We start from the raw sequence: 22,167 nt of genomic DNA on the forward strand, positions 1-22,167 counted from the left end.
CCACCATTCACTTTTTTCTATCATATGACTTGTTTCTCCCACCTTGTCACTTTCAACACTCATTGATTGGTCGTTGTTATATCTGCCATACAAAACTCATAATACTTGTTAAAATACATTGGTAGAAACTATTTATTAAAATCATGATGGATACACCATATAGCCCTTAAATGGAGATAGCCTATTTGCAAAGGTGCATAACCCATTTTGTTGTAAAGCAAATGTGCTTCTTCAAGCAAAAACATAGCTATGCATCATCTAATCCTTTTTCACTAGCACCCGAGCCTCATCGCCGCCCATGCGCCACTGTCTTAGCCTCGTGCATCATTACCATGGGGCTTTCGACCTTCATCGTCCTTTTTACCCTCTTCCTTCCGTCATTTTCTAACTATATGCATGCAAATTGCCATCCCCTTTATCATACTGTTTGCCGCACCACCCCTAACTCACTGGTATCACTATCGGGCCACTCTTTCTTTGTGGGGGGGAGGCACAAGTTATTCTCTCGCGACAATTAGGAGCGCTCTCACTCCCAAGCAATGTCGAACCCCTCTCCTCCCCAATCTAATTCCGAATCCTTCCAGTCAAGCTCCGCCTCCGCTTGCCCTCACCTCATGCGATCACCGAAGCGGGAGGAGAGGTCATCATCGATGAAGGAGAAAGAGGTTGATCGAAGATCACCGGAGCGGGAGGAGAGGTGAAAAGAACGTGCAGCACACGTTGCTTGTACACGAAGACCATCATTGTGTGGAGGAGCATCGTATTCCATCCAAGCTTGTGCAAAACACTTAAGAAAAAGCTTGGAAAAGCAGAGAAGCACCACCGGCCAGCCAAGCAGCATCCTCCAACAGTTGGATTCGGAAGCCCTGAACTCCCCCGTCGCTATCCGTCCCCAACTCGTGCCGGCGTTTGAAATTGGCACAAACATCCCCGACCTATCCTCGACACAAATCCACCAAAAAAAAAAAATCCTCGGAAGCTTCGCAGCCGCTTCCCGCACGCCACCGCCGCCGCCTCGGCCGCTCGATGGCCGCCCCGGCGCCGGAGGAGCGCCTCGACGTGCTCACCGCCGCCGGCGACAAGACGGGCGTCTCCAAGCCCAGGCACGCCCCCGATTCCCCCCCTCACCTCCACCTCCGCCGGATCGCCGCTCCCGTGAGCCTGACGCCGCTCGTCGTCTTCCCCGCAGGTCGGAGGTGCACCGGGACGGGGACTACCACCGGGCCGTGCACGTGTGGATCTACTGCGAGAGCACCGGGGAGCTGCTGCTGCAGCGCCGCGCCGACTGCAAGGACTCGTGGCCCGGCCAGTGGGACATCTCCAGCGCCGGCCACATCTCCGCCGGGGACTCCTCCCTCTCCTCCGCGCGGTGAGTGAGCTCGCCGACCTCGCGTTCCTGTTACTTGCTGTAGCAGACTCAGACTCGGATGACTGCTGCACGGGGAATCTTATTGATGTCACAAATAATCAACTTATGGGATGTGTGGTTGCACATGCGTTCTGCATTGTCACACGGTGTTTGCGATATTGCCTGTTGATTACGCCGTGAGGTCAATCACTGAATTGCCTGCCGATTACTCTGTAGCGTGACTCTGTGCTAGGCTAAGTTGCTGACGATGGGTTCTAATTTGTACTTACTGGCATTGATCACCAGGAGGGATTGTATTGCTGTTACAACTTTATTTTAGAAGCTAGGTATAACTTATGGGGCGAGTGGTGGTTGTCAAATCAAATGATGTTCTATGTTGTTACACAGCGTTTGTGATGTTACTCGTAGTTTTCATATTTGTTATTACACGCTGCGGTCACTGAATTGCTTAAATTTGCTGATCAAGTACTATGTAGTGCTGTTCTAGGCTAGGCAACTTCTGTATCAAAATCACGGGTTGTAATCTTTTCTAGTATCTGCCGTGGATTAACAACAGGAGGGAGCTCCAGGAAGAACTAGGCATCAAGCTTCCAGTCGATGCTTTTGAGCTCATCTTCGTTTTTCTTCAGGAATGGTCAGTAGATCTACATTGCTGTTTGTTACCTTATTGCTACCTATGTGAGATAGCATGCTCATCAGTCGAAGATGGTAGGGCATATTCTGGTAATAACTGCATTGGATCTATTACCAGTTTAAGCACCAGTAACCTAAGAGATGCTAATCTGTATTTCTTCATATTGATTTTCGTTCACATAAATCTACATCATCATCATCTGCACCTTAGATACCTTGGAAAAGAGATGCTAATAGTAGACTCTTTGCTGCAGCGTTATCAACAATGGGACTTACACCAACAACGAGTACAATGATGTTTACCTTGTGACAACTTTAACTCCAATTCCACTCGAGGCCTTCACTCTCCAAGTGAGAATTCAATATTGGCCTTTTCACTTAGGTTTTTATTATGCTCATTGTTGTCAAGATCAACAACTTATGCATTAGAAGAAAGTATGTACTTTGTAAGTTATATGACTGCTGTTTTGTTTGTAAGAAAAAAGTTTAATGCAACTAATGACGCTACAGTACAATAAACGGTTTCTAAAAAAGTCGTAAAAAACCTTTAGGTATGGACAATGTTGAATTATTTGTTATTATTTATCTTTGTTTCACTGCTTGCACAGGTTTTTATTTTCAAAATTGACTTTAAATATTTAATATGCAGGAAAGTGAAGTATCTGCAGTTAGATATATGCACCGTGACGAGTACAAGAGCTGCCTTGCAGCAGAAAGCGGAGAATATGTACCTTATGATGTGAATGGGCAATACGGCCAACTGTTCAGTATTATTGAGGAAAGGTAAGCACTAAAGCAGTCAGCTCTTTTTCTGTATATTACTCTGACCAAATATGAGCCTTCATCCTTCTATGGGATAATCCTACTCTTTTATGTAAAAGTTAAAATGCAATGTAGGTGCAATCCGTATGAACTTTACTAGTATTATCAACATGCTTCCAATTAACCAATAATCAGTTTGGTGTTCATGCCACTTAAATCCATACCAGGACCCATTTGCCATCCAGGTTTAGGTTTTAACATCAAGAAGTTGGAATCGTGGATTTTGGAATCTTGGTATTGTCGTTACATCAAGCCTAGGTTCTTAAAATTTATGGTCTGCCTTAAGTAAAAAATGTGATGTAATATTGTTTACATCGTAGGGAAAGCTACCCTTCTAACTTGAAGGGAAATTTGAGGAACCTAAATGGCACTCTAACATCTCCTGAGTGAGGCCTTTCCCAAAGAAGTCATGTAATGGAGCTATCCTATCTGACCACTCTAACCAAGATCTCCTCACTTGGTCAAACACGCCCAAAGCACTATATGTTTCAAGCAGTATGTGCCCCTTGCTAACTAATCGCTGGATTTAGAACTTGAAAGAATGATTTCTTTGTCTTCTCTCTATTGCCAATTGCCACTTTGAATTAATTGTTCAATAGATCCTAATTCTTTGGTGAACCCGGTTGCATTACATTTCTCTTAAATAATTGTTCTTAAACCTTTCATGCCTTCTTTAGGTACAAAGATAACGCGGAGTCTCGCAGCTTAACCTTACAAAAGCAAATTAGTCGTTATGCCCCCATCCATTTGGAACCAGAGGTAAGTGAGTCTATAAGTCAGCATGTACCTTTTGACCATTGTTTTGATTAACATTTGTTATGGATACTTTCATTTTGACAGTTGACTACTCTATCTGAAGGAGACAAAGAAGCCTTGGGATATATTCTTAAGGCATCAATGGTTATTGATGAAATATTTTATGAGCAGGTTAGTTCTTGCATAATATACGGTTCAGATATTAGTTCTATTTCATATTCGTTAGATGTCTCATGTGTAGTTATTATGATTCATAACATGCTCACTAGTTTTGCACTGTATAGTTCTTGCGTAATTTAATTCTGCAACTTCTTACTACTTTTCTTCTCGAGTAGGTATGGAATAGCAACACAATGCTAAGAGACTGGCTAAAAGCACATGCTGATTCCTCCTCCCTTGATAGTCTGAAGTGGGCATATTACTCTATTAATAAAAGTCCATGGTAATATGTTATTCTCTAATCAAGCTTCTCTTCATTGATTGGAATTTACTAGCATGTTCACCGAAAATTTCATCTTGGAAAGTTGCTGTCATCAACAATATATTTTTGTCTTTACTTTTCTCATTCCTTCCTTGTGGCTATATACACAATTGAACAACTTCTTGTTATAAGTTAAGACTTTGAGATAGGTGCATAACTGGAATGGAAGATATCCATTGTGAGAGTTAAAAGGAGGGGACTTGGGTTTATTTGCCATCAATCATCTCTGAATGTATGTTAGTACCAGTGCCACCGCCTTTTTGAGAGGTTCCCACTGTGTGTCAGTGTTGCTGCATTTCACCCATGAGATAATTTTTCATAAGTTTTTTGCAATGCCAACATGCACTACCACAACTTAAAGTCTTGCAGTGTAGGTAGCAAATTTCTGCAAACAAAATGGTGATAGTAAATGCAGCATACGCCCACATGCTTTTTGCCTGAGTTGTGATTTTATCAGCTGTGGATATAAATGAGAAAGTGCAACCTAAAACTAAAATGCATAGAGAGAGCGTTAGTTACTCATGTTGGTCTCGTCCAGTTTCTTCTTCTTTTGTTGACACCAGATTCTGCTATTAAACAGTCGTCTAATTTCATGCATTTGTTATCCCTCACATTCTTTTTAACTTTCTAATTAGATTTCTTTATAACTATTTTATATTTGTTTACTGTTTTGATATTTCCCAAACAGGTCCTGCCTTGATGAAAATAAGGCTTTTCTATCCACTGCCGATTCGGCTGTGAAATTGCTCACAGATGCCACCAAGCCAATTTCAGGATGGAAGGGGCTTGAGTATCGTGCAGCATTCCCTCTAGATAAGCCTCGTGGCGCGAACTTCTATCCTGCTGACATGAACAAAATGGTACGGTCGTATTTAGTAACTTCTCAGTGCTTAAAATATCCAGTAGAGAATCTTTCTAGTGTATAATAAAACTTCAGTGCAATTTCTGCTTATGATAATTGTACATCAAATGTGTTCTTTCTAACTAATATTGGACCGGTTTCCACATTCTTTATGTTGCTGTAGGAGTTTGATTTATGGAAAAGTGGACTAACTGATAAGGAACAAAAAGATGCAACTGGATTCTTTACTGTCATAAAACGGCCTGATGCTTTATTGACTACATCAGTAGCACAGTCAGATGGACCAAATCAAACCAATACTTCAGATGATCTTTTTATTGTTCCATATTCCAAGGAGTATAAAGCATCCCTTGAGAAAGCTGCCGAGCTTCTTCTTAAAGCATCAGATTGTTCTGATTGTCCAAGGTAAGCTAGTACCTAACATATTTCAGTTTGTGAAAGGTTTAGTTCATTTATGTGAAGCAGTTCGCTTTATCTTGTTGTAGCCTGAAGAACTTGCTCAGAACCAAGGCGAATGCTTTCCTTTCAAATGATTACTATGAATCTGACATAGCTTGGATGGAGTTGGTTAGTATCCTCATTCTCAGTTTTATTAGTTCATTAATTTCTCTTTAAATGCATTATTTGAGTGATTATAGCTGTTAACTTTGTTAGAGAAAAATGGGATATACTTGTTATTTTTAGCAGTAAAATTTCTTTTCTATTTTTATTTATATCAATATTAGTTGATGCTACCTCTATATTTGGCATTCTTGTCATGTTTCCAGGACTCCAACATAGATGTCACCATTGGCCCATATGAGACATATGAAGATGGTCTGTTTAGTTACAAGGTATTTTAGGATCCTTGTCCCACCTGTTCTTGCATCACTTTGTCTATTGGTGAGTCTAGCAATGAAGGTGCACTAAACACCAGACACAAGTTTGAAGGTTTTTTTTTAAAAGCTCGAAGTTTGAAGTTTCTGTCATGTGTCTTCTTTTGGACACTCTTCAAGTTTGTGCAACTGATGCTAGCAGATTAACACTGGCTACACTAATATTAGCTTCAGACACCACATATTGCCAACTTTCTCCATACTCAATTTTATTCTTACTTAGGCTACCATCTAGGCAAATTTGCTAAAGCATGTTCTTCATTAATGTACAGCAAGTCAGCAATATTGTTGACTGATGGACTAATTGCCATGTATTCAAATGTAATGCAATTTACGTGTATTCTCTATGGGTTGTGATTATCTGTTCTTCTATTTAATTATGCACTCATGCTGAGACTGCTAACGTTATTTGGCCTAACCACTTGGATTTTAGTATAAGTACTCCCTCCGTTACATAATTCTTGTTGTGGTTTTAGTTCAAAATCAACTAGGCACCAGCCATCACCACAAGGCAATATTAGAATTTATATGGCAAAGTGGTCACACTGTCCAGTTAGAGTAGATTGCATTTCTCTATTCTATGGGATTTTACTGTATATTTCCCTCCATGTAATATTTGCCCCACTGTGGCCAATACAACGACTCATTGCATAACAAAAAAAAAGCACATGTAGAAAAGAGGGGAAATGTTGAATTAGGTCTGTTCATCTACATACTGTGCCTAGACCTAGAGTTCAATAAAATATTTCATTTGTTATACTGGTAATAATAATTCTATTATTTCGAAGGCAACCTTTGAAGCATTTGTTGGGGTGCGGGATGACGTTGCAACTTCTCAAGTTAAACTCTTTGGTGATCAACTCGAGGTAATTCTGATTGATTTTTCATGGAAATATTAAGCTTTCATTTACACCAACTTTGATCTGGGTTCAGGATTTGGAGAAAAATCTTCCACTGGACAATATTTACAAATCAGACAATGTATCTGCTGCTCCAATTCGCGTGATGAATCTTCTTTACAACTCTGGGGTATGTTTCTATGTTGATGTTACTTTTCACATGCTCTTGCTTCTTGTAGACAAAAAGCCTAGTTCAATCAATGTTTGGTAAAAAATAAATCTCATGACTGTCCTAGTTTTTCCTTGCAATTCAGTTGGTGTGAACTCATTATTACCAAAGCATCCGTACATTTGTAGACAAGTAAAATTAGGCTTTTCTTCTCATTCTGCTTGGTGACAGATGAAAAGCTGACAAGAACCTTATGCCCTTAAATCTCTGAGAGAATTAAACAATTCTTGTTCTTTAACACCGTAAGATTTAATGAGTGAGGAAGCACTAGGATTTCATGAAAGAAATACCTTTTGTTTGCTTTGGATTCGTTTAGACCCCATGCTTTCCTGACCACTGTCTTAGTGGCATGGTTGTCATCCAAGTATTTTAACGTGTTAATGTCAGCAACCATTGCACCATACTATTTAGGGAGATCTTTAGTATTCCTGTCCTTTTTGTGGTACATTAATAGTTATTGTGGTGTCGAAATTTCTTGGAGATTTAGTATTTTTGTCTCTTGTGGTAGAAGTATATTTATTTTCATCCGGGCTACTTTAGGCAATTGGTAGGCTGAAAAAGGTCAAGAACTTGTTAATGTTATTGCAAATGAATTGTTTATCCACATTTTTCATATCCTTGTCCAACAGCTTCATTTGAACTAAACAAGTGCTTCTGTGTCAGGATGTGAAAGGTCCTCAAACTATAGCTTTCAATTTGCCAAATGATGAGCGGATTGTGAATGAGCGAGGAACTTCAATGGTTATGCTTAAGAACATTTCAGAAGCCAAGTATGCCTTCACTGATTTTTGTTTATTCATTTTAGCTGATGTTATATAGTTTACACTTGTGTCAAGCAAAAAGGGAGTTCATGCTGACATTGGCAATTCAAATTTTATTTATCATTCAGGTTCAAGAATATCTTGAAGCCTATAGCCAATGCCTGCATCAGAGAGGAGCAGAAAGAATATGTTGATTTTGAGCCTTATTATACACATATTGTTTGCCATGAGTGCTGCCATGGAATTGGACCTCATTCCATAACCCTTCCTGGTGGTAAAAAGTCCACAGTTAGAATGGTACGTGTGCAAGTAGCAATGTAGATAAAGACTTGCTCGATTAGGTGCTATGACAGAAAAAGAAAAGAGTGATATATCCTATCTGATGCCACTTGTTGACTCTCCTTTCTTTTTTGATAAATGTACAGGAACTTCAAGAATGTCATTCAGCATTGGAGGAGGCAAAAGCTGATATAGTTGGTCTGTGGGCGCTGAATTTTCTTATAAACAAGGTCAGTTATTTCATCAGTTATCAGGGTATCATGGCACTTGTGTTACAGCCCAGTGTTCTGGGGCCCATGCTAGGCAAATCTTCTTATTTCTGTAGGGAATATTGGGGATGCATATTCCTTTCCTTATATCCTTTGTATGCAATCATATAATACTTGAAATGGATCACATAATTTCTCGTTTGCTTCTGTTCTGTCAGGGGTTGCTTCCTAAGAGTCTATCAAAATCTATGTATGTTTCTTTCCTGGCTGGATGCTTTCGGTCAATTCGCTTCGGGCTGGAAGAAGCTCATGGGTAAGTGTGTATCCTCCCACCTAGGCCCTAACAAACTACCGAGAAGTGAGGAAGCATACTTATCACAGATCGTTGAGATGATAATTTAACTGCTATTATGTGATTGTAGGAAGGGACAGGCATTGCAGTTTAATTGGTTGTATGACAAAGGAGCTTTTATCTTGCATTCTGACGGGAAATTCTCAATTGACTTTACAAAGGTATTTTCATTAAAACAGGATATATACATACTTACCATTACTTTTTTTTAATTATTGCTCCTCGCTATATTCTGTGTTGTCAAAGGTTGAGGAAGCTGTTGAAAGCCTTGGCAGAGAGATCATGACGATACAGGCAAAGGGCGACAAGCCTGCTGCGCAGTCTCTCCTTCAGTCGCGTGCAACCTTGACGCAGCCATTGCGTGTGGCATTGGAGAAAATCGAACACATGCAGGTACTAGTCAAGTTGTACTGTTTTCAATAGGAAATTCAAATTCTTAATAATCTACTCGCCGAATGATGTTTGTATGTTAAGTCAGTTGTATGGAGTTTTACTTGTTCTTATGTATATGTTCATTTTCAGGTGCCTGTTGATATAGCCCCGATATTTGGCACAGCCAGTAAGCTGCTCGCAAACAATTAAGCACCGGAGGACAGCGATTCAGAAAGTTTTGTGTCTCCCATTGTACCTGATAAACTACAAATTGATTTTTTTACGTGAAAAAGTACAAATTGTTGAAACAAGATGAAGCACCATCCTGAGCCGACACAAATGGAAAATAACACAAATAAATGAATGATTTCTTAAAAGGATGGCTGTTAACATCACTGCCTAAATGGATGAACTTCTAAAGGATCACTGTTAGCATCACTGTCTATTTACCAAGGTGTTTTTAGAAAGCGATGTCTACTGTAATCTTTGAACATATTCACTCAGGAACTAGGAGCGGAGACTATCAGAATTCTGCTGAACTTTTGCGGTTTTGCCGCGCTGAAGGTCATCTTGTGCTTATATATATCAGAATGTTGGTACACATGGTTCGTTCCTTGTGAGTGAATGCTGCAAATATATGCCCCACTCTGATCGGACCCAATTCAACGTTTCAAACTTGTAACGTTACTTCATACAGAAACATGCTCTTTCATCTTAACCATATTGCATACTCACAGATAGGTTAACGACGCTCACGAGTCCCTTTCGCCTGAGCTAATAATGAGCTGGTGAGCCGAACAGGTGCAAACATTCCTAACCAAGGCATCATTTAAATCTTATAGGGTCCCATGATGGTTTGGGGTTATTATTTGTCCTTGTTCATCAGTGTAGGATCCAAGAATATACAGATGATAATTGATAAGTGGCAAAGGAAGCAGTGAAATCTGAAGAGACAAATCATCATTGTAGGTGTTATTGCAGAGCAGATGTTGCTTCATCAGAATAAAACACAGGGCACTAACATTTCACTTTTCAATGGTGAGATTTATCTGCAGATGATAAATTGCAAAGGAAGGATTGAAGAAGTATGAAGGGGCAAACCCACTGCTGTAGGCATCCTATACGTCCGCGAGCACGCCTGGGCGCGTCCGCGGACAGTGACAGGGTAGTCCACAAATCGGCGCGTCCACAGCCGCGTATCTCATATCCCTCCCCCCCCCCCCCCCCCCTATCCATACAAGATCATGCAACATACTATGTAGATCACCAAACGGCAAAAATCGACAAGAAACGGACATATAACCAATTGCAAACGTGCATAATTTGCATAATCATCACCAAAAGATCACCAAACGGGCATAATTCACACAGTTCAACTGTCCGGCAAATTCTAACTAGATAGTAGGAGCTAGATTATATAAACGAAGAGAGGGCCGAGCTTTACCACTTCCTCGCCGGCCCTTTGCCCTTCCGTTCAGGGGCGGACCCAGACTGAAAATTACCCGGTGTCTACATAGAAGAACACATGCCTACAAACAATCAAGGATCTACACACTAAATCAATGAATTATATTAAGCAAGTGCAAATTGAACCCGGTGCCAGTGACACCGGCTAGCTGTACTTAGCTACGCCCCTGCTTCCAGTCGCCTTGTGAAGCACATAATCTAGCCAAGGAAGTGGTGCAAACCGGAACTGTAGACCTGAAATGTAGTGTAAAGTGGTCAATTTCTAAAATATGTGCAAATGTGTCAATTTGTGACGAACGGGTGCTCTAAACTAGAATTAACTCCTTTTTTTTCATTTAGCTTTACATGTTTCATGTCAAAAAATCGACCAGAAGTCCATAACCATTGAATAGACATTATAATAAATGAAAATAAAAGAACTAGAAGATTGATTAGAAAATTTGAATGCTAGATAGTGGACAAAAAGAGTCTGCAAGTTGCAATTCTGGATAACAAGTAAAGGAAGATTCTTCAGAACTGGATTTAGTTGGACAAGAACAACGTAGATTAGTGGTTGGCAATCACATGAACAGGCTAATCATGAATTTAAGATGGAAAAATATTGGTCATGGACTGGTTATTATTAACAAAAGCAAAAAATAAGATAACACAATAGTGTTCATGGATCAGGATGCTTATTGGCGAACTTGTAGTCTTAACTGTGCACATCAATATATCAAAAGAAAAAGAAGGAAATGAATTATGTTGACTAGGACAAAGTGACTTCACAACTTGCATTGCTGCAGCAAACAACAAAGGGGAGAGCGATTCATCCGGTTTCCAAATACATACGAATGTGGTTGAGGTGAACATGCAGATCATTACAGGAAATAAATAGAAATGTGTGAAAATGCAGGTAATCCCAAGCATAGATAACTTATTCTCAAATCCACGGATTTGCCACCATAGGAGTGACTCACAAGTGACCACGATCCACAACTAGTACATGAAAGCAAACAAATTGAAGTTACTATAGACTAAGTATAATCACAATAGCAGACCCTTTTTAAATAACATTGTTCAAAGCGCCACAAAGGCACAGACCAGAACATCAAACTTTCAGAAGAAAACCAAGCTGTGTACGTAAAAAATCTGACCCATATTCAACACCTGGCTCATATGAAGGTATCAACCAGTGGTGTGCAAACTAGGTAGGCAATCACGGTGCTGCTTTTAGCAAACCATCTGACAACCATTCCGTGTAACTGGGGATATAAGGATCACACCAGAGATTAAAATCCCTCTCAAAACTAAAGATGACACAAGATCTCTGGTTTTCCATATCGTATGGCACAAGCTTTTCATTCCACGCAAAGACATGAAAAAAGATCGATTTGCATTCCATATCGACTGCGACAAATGTACAAACCTCATTGTGGCCTATCGTCTTTGAATGGGTGAGATGTGTTGAATCTCCACAACTTTCTCTTTTTGTATTGGTATATATGAATTAACTTTGGCGAGTAACTAGATTTGCAAGATCAAATAGAAGGGGAAAATTGTTCGATTTTATTAGTTGCATCAAAAAAATAGAACACAGTATGCGGATGCCATGAAAAACAATGTATCGTAATATTGCTTTTTCTATTTGTCCATCAACCAGATCGGCCTTGCACGCTGCGCCCAAATCAAAAGTGAACAATGTAACCTGCAAATGATATTAAAAGTCTCTTAATTAACTAATTTCCATACATGGAGATGGTAAGTAAACAAAGCTATGTGACAATATAAACAATTTTTCTCAAACAAAACACATCAAGTATACGTTAATATCAACAGCAAAACAAACCTGCACAGTTGTCTCCTTCATGCAATGCGTTGCCACACGAACGAGTGATGGCAGCCCACCTCGGTAGATGGATCTGAGTCAAATCTGCGGCGGTAAATGCATTGCAAATTGCTAGGAGGTTCACTGAACGCATCACTACTTGGCAGCATGCGTGGCTTGGTTCGAATGGCCAGTGCACACCTTTCTTAATATTGAATTTACAATGTTCCATCACAGCATCTTTTTCTATGGCAGCTCGAGACTTACTTGCCCATATATGGTTTGGGAAAAAAGAGAACGTCACAAAAACTACGAGGTAGAACATGGCAACCGCTCTAGCACTGGCCATATCAATCAACTTTGATAGATGCGGACCAATACTTACGCAGGCAGGTGACTAGGTATATGTATATGTTTTTGATCGATACGTGATCGTGCATCACCTAGGCTCTATATATAGCTAATGTGCTATGGTCAGCGTTCACTTCATCTTAAGGAAAAAATTATTCCTTGCATTTGATTCATTTAGTAGGTTCCAATTATAAACTAGGATATGTATCTCAATATGTTGTCATTAATTTAGACACATCTAATGTTGGTACATATTAAAAGCTGGGTGGATAGGTCCCACATATTAATAGATTTCTGAATTAGTAGTTTTTTGGCCGCTACTAGGCGCCAGCTGACTGGTGCTAGTTTCGTCCGGTCGCATCACAGTTGTACAATACAACAAAAAATGGCCGTCAAATCTTCTTCCTTGCTTCGTTCCCAAACGCAGTAGGGGAAAAAACCCCTCGTCCCCCGATTCACTATGCACACACTAGTAAAAAACAGGGCTTTCGTTCGGGCTAGGTCTGCCCATTAGTCCCAGTTCAGTCACGAACCGGAACCCATGGGGGCATTGGTCCCGGTTCGTGAGGCCAGGGGGCCTGCCGGGCCTCGTGGGGGCATTGGTCCCGGTTCGTCTGGCCCATTTGGTCCCGGTTGGTGGGACGAACCAGGACCAATATAATGGGCCTCGCTCCTGGCCCACCACCATTGGTCCCGGTTGGTGGCTTGAATTGGGACCAAAAGGTGGTCTTTAGTCCCAGTTCCAGCCATTAACCGGGACCAATGATGTGCCTATATATACCCCCTCGCCCGTGAGCAGAGCACTCCACTGCTCTGTTTTTCTGACTAGCCGTTGGAGAGCTTTGTGGTGCTCTAGCTCACCTCCTATGCACACGAGATGTTCGATGAAATGCGCGAGCCACACTACTTAAGCTTTCTCCTCTCCAAGCTCGACCTCCAAGCTCCATTTTCCCTCAATATTTGCCTAGGTTTAGCGGTCCGTCACGTCCTATCCCCATCTTCACCGTCGTCGATCGCCCGCGTTGATCTCGTCGCCAACACCACCGTGGTGAGCCTCTTGTTCTTATCTTCTTTCTGAAAGGAAAAAAATTTCTTACTTGTATGTTTAGATAGATACTTGTATAATTTTCTTACTTTTATTATTGCTTCTTATTATTTAGTGCGATGGTTTTGGTATCCACCCCCGTCGGCCCTCGTCCCGTCTATGATTCGGATGTGGTATATATATTATCTTTATAACTATTTGGTTTATTTATTGTTTATGACAATTATGCTGACCAACGTGACATAGATTTTATTTATCTAGGAGGTATGTGAACCGGAAATTCCAACCAACCCTATTGTCAAGAGGTTAAATTTAGTTGAAGAAGAAAACAATTTCTTGGAAAAAATAAAGAAAATGAGGAGGAGAAGATGATATTGGAGTTGCATGTTGCGTATGTCGTCGATGATCACAAGATCAAGATGAATGCAATGCGCTTGAAGATTAGAAAGATTAGAAAATATGCCATTCATACCGAGGCTTGGTATCATTATGCCGTTGGATCAATTGTTACCTTGGTTGCGATTATGATCGCATTTGTTTTTGCATTGAAATGTTTTACATAGTTTCAATGTATGGTTTAATTAATTAGATGCTATGGAGAGCTATATGTTGTTAGATGAGAACTATGTATGTACTTTGGTCTTAATGTGATGATGAATTTCTATTAATTTGGTCACTTAATTATCTATTCATGATGTTCTGTAATGGTTTTTGACACACTTAATTATATATAATGCACGCAGATGAACCGACAATGGATGTACGGTGACAGACACACCTCCGAGTACATTAAGGGCGTGCATAATTTTCTCGAAGTGGCTGAGACAAACAAGCAGAATGGTTTTATGTGTTGTCCATGCGCTAAATGTGGGAATACAAAGTCTTACTCTGACTCGAAAATCATTCACACCCACCTGCTTTATAAGGGTTTCATGCCACACTATAATGTTTGGACCAAGCACGGAGAAATAGGGGTTATGATAGAAGACATCAAAGAAGAAGAGGACGATGACAACTATGTGCCCCCTGAATACGGTGATGCTGCAACGGGGGAAGCTGTTGAAGATCAAGAGGAACCAAACGATGTGCCCGATGATGATCTCCGCCGGGTCATTGTTGATGCAAGGAGACAGTGCGAAAGTCAAAAGGAGAAGCTCAAGTTCGATCGCATGTTAGAGGATCACAAAAAAGGTTTGTACCCCAATTGCGAAGATGGCAACACAAAGCTCGGTACCGGCTGGAATTGCTGCAGTGGAAGGCAGAGAATGGTGTGCCTGACGAAGGATTTGAGAAGCAACTGAAAATACTGAAGAAGAAGCTTCCAAAGGATAACGAATTGCCCGACAGTACGTATGCAACAAAGAAGGTTGTATGCCCTCTAGGATTGGAGGTGCAGAAGATACATGCATGCCCTAATGACTACATCCTATACCGTGGTGCGTACGAGGATTTGAATGCATGCCTGGTATGCGGTGCATTGCGGTATAAGATCAGATGAGATGATCCTGGTGTTGTTGACGGCGAGCACCCCAGGAAGAGGGTTCCTGCCAAGGTGATGTGGTATGCTCCTATAATACCATGGTTGAAACGCCTATTCAGAAACAAAGAGCATGTCAAGTTGATGCGATGGCACAGAGAGGACCATAAGAAAGACGGGAAGTTGAGAGCACCCGCTGACGGGTCGCAGTGGAGAAAAATCAAGAGAAAGTACTTGGAGGAGTTTGCAGATGACGCAAGGAATGTATGGTTTGGTTTAAGCGCGGATGGCGTTAATCCTTTCGGGGAGCAGAGCAGCAATCACAGCACCTGGCCCGTGACTCTATGTATCTATAACCTTCCTCCTTGGCTGTGCATGAAGCGGAAGTTCATTATGATGCTAGTTCTCATCGAAGGCCCTAAGCAACCAGGCAACAATATTGATGTGTACCTAAGGCCATTAGTTGAAGAACTTTTACAACTATGGATTGGAAACAGTGTACATGCGTGGGATGAGCACAAACAGGAGGAATTTGACCTGCATGTGTTGCTGTTTGTCACCATCAATGATTAGCCTGCTCCCAGTAACCTTTCAGGACAGACAAACAAGGGATACCACACATGCACACACTGTTTAGATGACACCGAAAGTATATACCTAGACAAATATAGGAAGAATGTGTACCTGGACCATCATTGATTCCTTCCAACCAACCATCAATGTCGAAAGAAAGGCAAGCACTTCAAAGGCGAGGCAGATCACCAGAAGAAGCCAGCCATGCGTATCGATGATCACGTACTTGCTATGGTCAATGATCTAAAAGTAATCTTCAGAAAGGGTCCTGGTGGACTACGTCATCGACAAACACGGAGGAAAGAGGAATTTGCGGGATTCTTTCTTGACCACGCCATCGACAAACACGGAGAATACCATGTTGAAGTTGAGTTCAGATGTTAGGGGACGTAAGAGATCTTATATTGTATATATATATATGTAGCTGATACGTATCCAACGTATCTATAATTTTTTGATTGTTCCATGCTATTATATTACCCGTTTTGGATGTATATGGGCTTTACTTTACACTTTTATTGAAGGAAATATGCCCTAGAGGCAATAATAAAGTTATTATTTATTTCCTCATATCATGATAAATGTTTATTATTCATGCTAGAATTATATTACCCGGAAACATAATACATGTGTGAATACATAGACAAACATAATGTAACTCCCGGTATTATGTTTGAATACATAGACAAACATAGACTTGCCGGTAACGAGATTGAACTAGGTATTGAGATGCCGACGATCAAATCTCGGGCAAGTAACATATCGATGACAAAGGGAACAACGTATGTTGTTATGCGGTTTGACCGATAAAGATCTTCGTAGAATATGTAGGATTCAATATGAGCATCCAGGTTCCGCTATTGGTTATTGACCGGAGACGTGTCTCGGTCATGTCTACATAGTTCTTGAACCTGTAGGGTCCGCACGCTTAAAGTTAGATGACAGTTATATTATGAGTTTATGTGTTTTGATGTACCGAAGGTTGTTCGGAGTCCCGGATGTGATCACGGACATGATGAGGAGTCTCGAAATGGTCGAGACATGAAGATTGATATATTGGACGACTATATTCGGACACCGGAATAGTTTCGGGGGTTATCGGATATATATTGGAGTACCGGGGGTTACCAGAACCCCCCCCCCCCCCCCCGGGAAGCTATTGGGCCTTATGGGCCTTAGTGGAAAGGAGAGAGGGAGGCCAGGAGGTGGCGCTCAGCCCCCCTTCACTACTAGGGAAAAGCCTATACACAAAATCTTATCAGCAGTGCGCTTTAAAATAAGGCGCTGTTGCTAATTAGCAGTAGCGTGCTCAGGGGTAACTCGCTGCTGAAACAAATATAGCAGCAGCGCGCCCTCTCAAAGACGCGGTACTCTATAATTACCACAAGGCCGCCGCGAGGCTAGTTATAGCAGCAACACGTTATAACGACGGGCGCTACTGCTACGTAGCATAGTAGCAGCGCATTTCTCCAATAAGCGCTAATGCTAAGTTTACTACAAAAATTTAGTCCCACCCCGCTCCGTGAAGAGAGTTTCTACCATCTTAAATATGTTACTTCTCAAACTTTGACAAGCACTTGGTCTTCATTGAACTTTATGTGTAGAATTTGTGGCTGCAATATGAGTCTTCACCTGTTCCTAAACCGGTGAGGACTCATATTGACAAATCAGATTGTACACAAAAAGATCGTTGATGATCAATGTATTTTTGATATATCGAACAAAGTCTATTTTTACATGCTGACACATAGCAGTAGCGCTTTATTGTGAAAGGCGCTGCTGCTAGATAGCTTAGCAGTAGCGTCTTTTGCTACAGCACGCTACTGCTAAGCCATTCATCTCCCACCCCCACCTCCAGAATCCGATCCACTCACACAGTCACACACTAGCTCACTGGATCCCCTCTCAATCCCCCGCGCCGGTCCATCCCCGTTGCCCCTCCTCCGTCTGCGCCGCCGTCACCTCCTCCTTCTTGCTGGACTCGGTACCGGCCTCCTCCCCCGTCCTCCCTCTCCACTCGCCGCTGGCCGGCCCCTCCTCGCTCCGCCTTCCTCCTCCGTCCTCCCTCCACTGGCCGCGCCGGCCGGCCCCTCCTCGCTCTGCCTTCCTCCTCCATCCTACTCTCTTCTCCCTCCTCAAGTCGCCCCTCCTTCTCCCTCCTGCCCGCTACATTTTGATTTAGTAGCTAGGCTAGTTCATATGCAACATTTTGATTTAGTTGATTTAGTACGCTAGTTCATTTAGTTCATTTAGTTGACTTAGAACATTTTGATTTAGTTGATTTAGTAGGCTAGTTCATTTAGTTGATTTAGTTGACTTAGAACATTTTGATTTAGTTGATTTAGTAGGCTAGTTCATTTAGTTGATTTAGAACATTTTGATTTAGTTGATTTAGTAGGCTAGTTCATTTAGTTGACTTAGAACATTTTGATTTAGTTGATTTAGTAGGCTAGTTGATTTAGTTGATTTTAGAACATTTTGATTTAGTTGATTTAGTAGGCTAGTTCATTTAGTTGACTTAGAACATTTTGATTTAGTTGATTTAGTAGGCTAGTTGATTTAGTTGATTTAGAACATTTTGATTTAGTTGATTTAGTAGGCTAGTTGATTTAGTTGACTTAGAACATTTTGATTTAGTTGATTTAGTAGGCTAGTTCATTTAGTTGACTTAGAACATTTTGATTTAGTTGATATGATTTAGTTGATTTAGTAGGCTAGTTGATTTAGTTGACTTAGAACATTTTGATTTAGTTGATTTAGTAGGCTAGTTGATTTAGTTGATTTAGAACATTTTGATTTAGTTGATTTAGTAGGCTAGTTGATTTAGTTGACTTAGAACATTTTGATTTAGTTGATCGTTAATCCTTTGCTCATATTGCTTTAGGAAAAATGGTGCCACCACTACCACCACTATGTCGACTGTGCAAGTCAAGATGCGCCAGCAGCCTTGCAACTGGCAAGCTGTTCGACATCTACTTCTAGCCGAGTTTTCGTCATGCGGTGGTAATAACTATTTTATTTTTAGTGTTGGCATTACTGCATTGTGTCATTTTGCTTATTTTACATAGATCGCCCCATGCAATGTGAGGTTGAAATTCAACAAGCTGACAGGAGACACTATGACATTTGAGGCTCTTGGGGGGCCGTACACTATGGAGGTCGAGAAAGGACGCAATATGTCGCAGATTGGAGGAGATGGATGGGCCCGTTTCGTCGCTCGCATGCGTCTTACTGGTGGTGAGTTGATCAGCTTCTCCTTCCGAGCAGAAAGACCCAAGCTAGCTGTCATTTATCTCAACCTGGTGGAAGATGATGAAGATGACGAAGATGATGAAGATGATGAAGATAATGAGGACCCACTCGATGAAGATGATGAGGACCCACTTCATGAAACCATCATAGCTCAAAGAACAAGGCTGAGTGAGGAGGAGGTGTCCAACCTGTGGGACATAATTCCGCCACGTGCTGACTTTGTCGGGGTGCCATTCGTGACTCGCTTGACAAATACCATGGTTGATCGACATGATATGGCATGTTATACTTACAAATGCAAATTATCCGATGAATTACTTAGTGTACAGTCCAATGATATGGTATGTTGTGTGGAATCTAGTCGATGATATGTTTTAGTGTAGAGTTCGATCACATGCTTATTAGTGTAGAATCTAAGGAAACTATTAATAGTGTATATAATCCATATGTACTTATTTGCGAGGCTATTTATTAATTGATATGTTTTTCTTATTCAGAAATTGGCAAAGAGCATATCTGTGAGTTATGGTATCGAGCCTGATGAAGAAGGCTCAACTGGACTACGCCTTACTGCAAGGGGCTCCGTCACAACCTGTACTTACCGCGTGGACACGGACGGTCGCACACACTTAAACTCGGTTGGGTGGAAGAAATTCCTCGATGGCAAGAATCTTCGTGTTGGACAGGCCATCCTAATTACTATCAGGAACACCAACCGCCCAGTCTTGAGGATGATGATTGTCTTCGATATCATCTAGAACTACATATGTGTGTGTGGCTATATCATCTAGAACTACATATGTGTGTGTGGCTATATCATCTAGAACTACATATGATGATCGTCGTCGATATCATCTAGAAGTACATATGATGATGGCCGTTGATATGACCTTGTACTGCTTGAGGATGCATGTTGACTATGCATGAAATTGTTATCTAGTACTCCCTTCGTTCCAAATTACTCGTCGTGGTTTGAACTAAAACCACGACGAGTATTTTGGAACGAAGGGAGTACTACCTAGTAATGGTTTATGAATTGATATCTACTAGCAGTACCTAGTATCTAGTATCTGAAAGGGAAACTGAAAGGGAAAGGGGTAATGGGAAAATGATGAAAGATATAGCAGTAGCGAGGGATGGCGAAATCGCTACAGCTAGGTAATAGTAGCGCGTTCTTAAAAAGCGCTGTTGATATCGTCAACAGTAGTAGCGCGGGTAGGGGTCGTGCTACTACTATGAGTTAGCTGTAGCGCCTTATTAGTAGCGCGGCCACCCGCGCTGCTGCTAGCCTCAAAACCCGCGCTACTACTAGGGTTTTCCCTAGTAGTGCTTGCCCCAATCCGAATTGGGAAAGGGAAGGGGGCGGCGGCCCCCCTTCTCCTTCCTTCTCTCCACCTCCTCCTTCCCCCTTCTCCTACTTGGAATAGGAAAAAGGGGGCCAAACCTACTTGGAGTAGGATTGCCCCCCTTGGTCGCGCCTCTCCCCTTGGTCGGCCCTCTCCTCCTTCCCCCCTTTATATACGGAGGAGGGGGGCACCCCATAGACACACCAATTGATCATTGATCTCTTAGCCGTGTGCGGTGCCCCCCTCCACCATAGTCCTCCTCGATAATATCATAGCGGTGCTTAGGCGAAGCCCTGCGTCGGTAGAACATCATCATCGTCACCACGCCGTCGTGCTGACGGAACTCTCCCTCGACACTCGGCTGGATCGGAGTTCGAGGGACGTCATCGAGCTGAACGTGTGCAAGAACTCGAAGGTGCCGCGTTTTCAGTGCTTGATCGGTCGAGCCGTGAAGATGTACGACTACATCAACCGCGTTGTGCTAACGCTTCCTCTTTCGGTCTACGAGGGTATGTGGACAACACTCTCCCCTCTTGTTGCTATGCATCACCATGATCTTGCATGTGCGTAGGATTTTTTTTGAAATTACTACGTTCCCCAACAGTGGCATCTGAGCCAGGTTTTATGCGTTGATGTTATATGCACGAGTAGAACACAAGTGAGTTGTGGGCGATACAAGTCATACTGCTTACCAGCATGTCATAGTTTGGTTCAGCGGCATTGTTGGATGAAGCGGCCCAGACCGACATTACGCGTACGCTTACGTGAGACTGGTTCTACCGACATGCTTTGCACACAGGTGGCTGGTGGGTGTCAGTTTCTCCAAGTTTAGTTGAACCGAGTGTGGCTACGCCCGGTCCTTGAGAAGGTTAAAACAACACTAACTTGTTGAACTATCGTTGTGGTTTTGATGCGTAGGTAAGAACGGTTCTTGCTCAGCCCGTAGAAGCCACGTAAAACTTGCAACAACAAAGTAGAGGACGTCTAACTTGTTTTTGCAGGGCATGTTGTGATGTGATATGGTCAAGACGTGATGCTATATTTTATTGTATGAGATGATCATGTTTTGTAACCGAGTTATCGGCAACTGGCAGGAGCCATATGGTTGTCGCTTTATTGTATGCATTGCAATCGCCCTGTAATTGCTTTACTTTATCACTAAGCAGTAGCGATAGTCATAGAAGCAATAGTTGGCGAGACGACAACGATGCTACGATGGAGATCAAGGTGTCGCGCCGGTGAATATGGTGATCATGACGGTGCTTCGGGGATGGAGATCACAAGCACAAGATGATGATGGCCATATCATATCACTTATATTGATTGCATGTGATGTTTATCTTTTATGCATCTTATCTTGCTTTGATTGACGGTAGCATTATAAGATGATCTCTCACTAAATTTCAAGATAAAAGTGTTCTCCCTGAGTGTGCATCGTTGCCAAAGTTCATCGTGCCCAGACACCACGTGATGATCGGGTGTGATAAGCTCTACGTCCATCTACAACAGGTGCAAGCCAGTTTTGCACACGCAGAATACTCAGGTTAAACTTGACGAGCCTAGCATATGCAGATATGGCCTCGGAACACTGAGACCGAAAGGTCGAGCATGAATCATATAGTAGATATGATCAACATAGTGATGTTCACCATTGAAAACTACTCCATTTCACGTGATGATCGGTTATGGTTTAGTTGATTTGGATCACGTGATCACTTAGCATTATGCTCCTCTCAGTTTTTCCTACAAAAAATAATAAGGAAAGCAGAGCACATACCTTGTGACTCGTTAAGCCGCTCGTTCACGAGTGTGATATCGGCATCAATAGCTCCAATCTGCCTCCTTAGTTCGGCAACTTCAACAGACCGGTCGGCTGCCGGATCCTTAGACACCTGCGCTTAAATACAACGCAATCATTACTTACACAATATGATCCTCCGTTTGCCGCCTAAGGCGGACAACCAGAGTCTCAGGGGCTACTATCTATATGGAGCACACCTAGCGCGTGCG

At 41.9% G+C, this 22,167-nt stretch overlaps 1 protein-coding gene across 1 annotated transcript; it reads left to right on the forward strand.

The window, feature by feature from the left end:
- The first annotated feature begins 888 nt into the window (after positions 1 to 888).
- LOC123139037 (nudix hydrolase 3) lies at positions 889 to 9,440 on the forward strand. The gene is made up of 21 exons (XM_044558858.1): positions 889 to 1,103; positions 1,190 to 1,369; positions 1,926 to 2,003; positions 2,257 to 2,353; positions 2,652 to 2,785; positions 3,502 to 3,583; positions 3,665 to 3,751; positions 3,916 to 4,022; positions 4,750 to 4,921; positions 5,087 to 5,328; positions 5,409 to 5,490; positions 5,691 to 5,756; positions 6,587 to 6,664; positions 6,732 to 6,827; positions 7,530 to 7,636; positions 7,756 to 7,924; positions 8,053 to 8,136; positions 8,334 to 8,428; positions 8,538 to 8,628; positions 8,714 to 8,860; positions 8,990 to 9,440. Exons 1-21 carry the CDS (start codon positions 1,027 to 1,029, stop codon positions 9,047 to 9,049), a joined length of 2,331 nt encoding a protein of 776 aa, XP_044414793.1. The 5' UTR covers positions 889 to 1,026; the 3' UTR covers positions 9,050 to 9,440.
- Positions 9,441 to 22,167: the final 12,727 nt, after the last annotated feature.

Source organism: Triticum aestivum, chromosome 6B (assembly GCF_018294505.1).
Source record: "Triticum aestivum cultivar Chinese Spring chromosome 6B, IWGSC CS RefSeq v2.1, whole genome shotgun sequence".
In the NCBI taxonomy this organism is placed as follows: Eukaryota; Viridiplantae; Streptophyta; class Magnoliopsida; order Poales; family Poaceae; genus Triticum; species Triticum aestivum.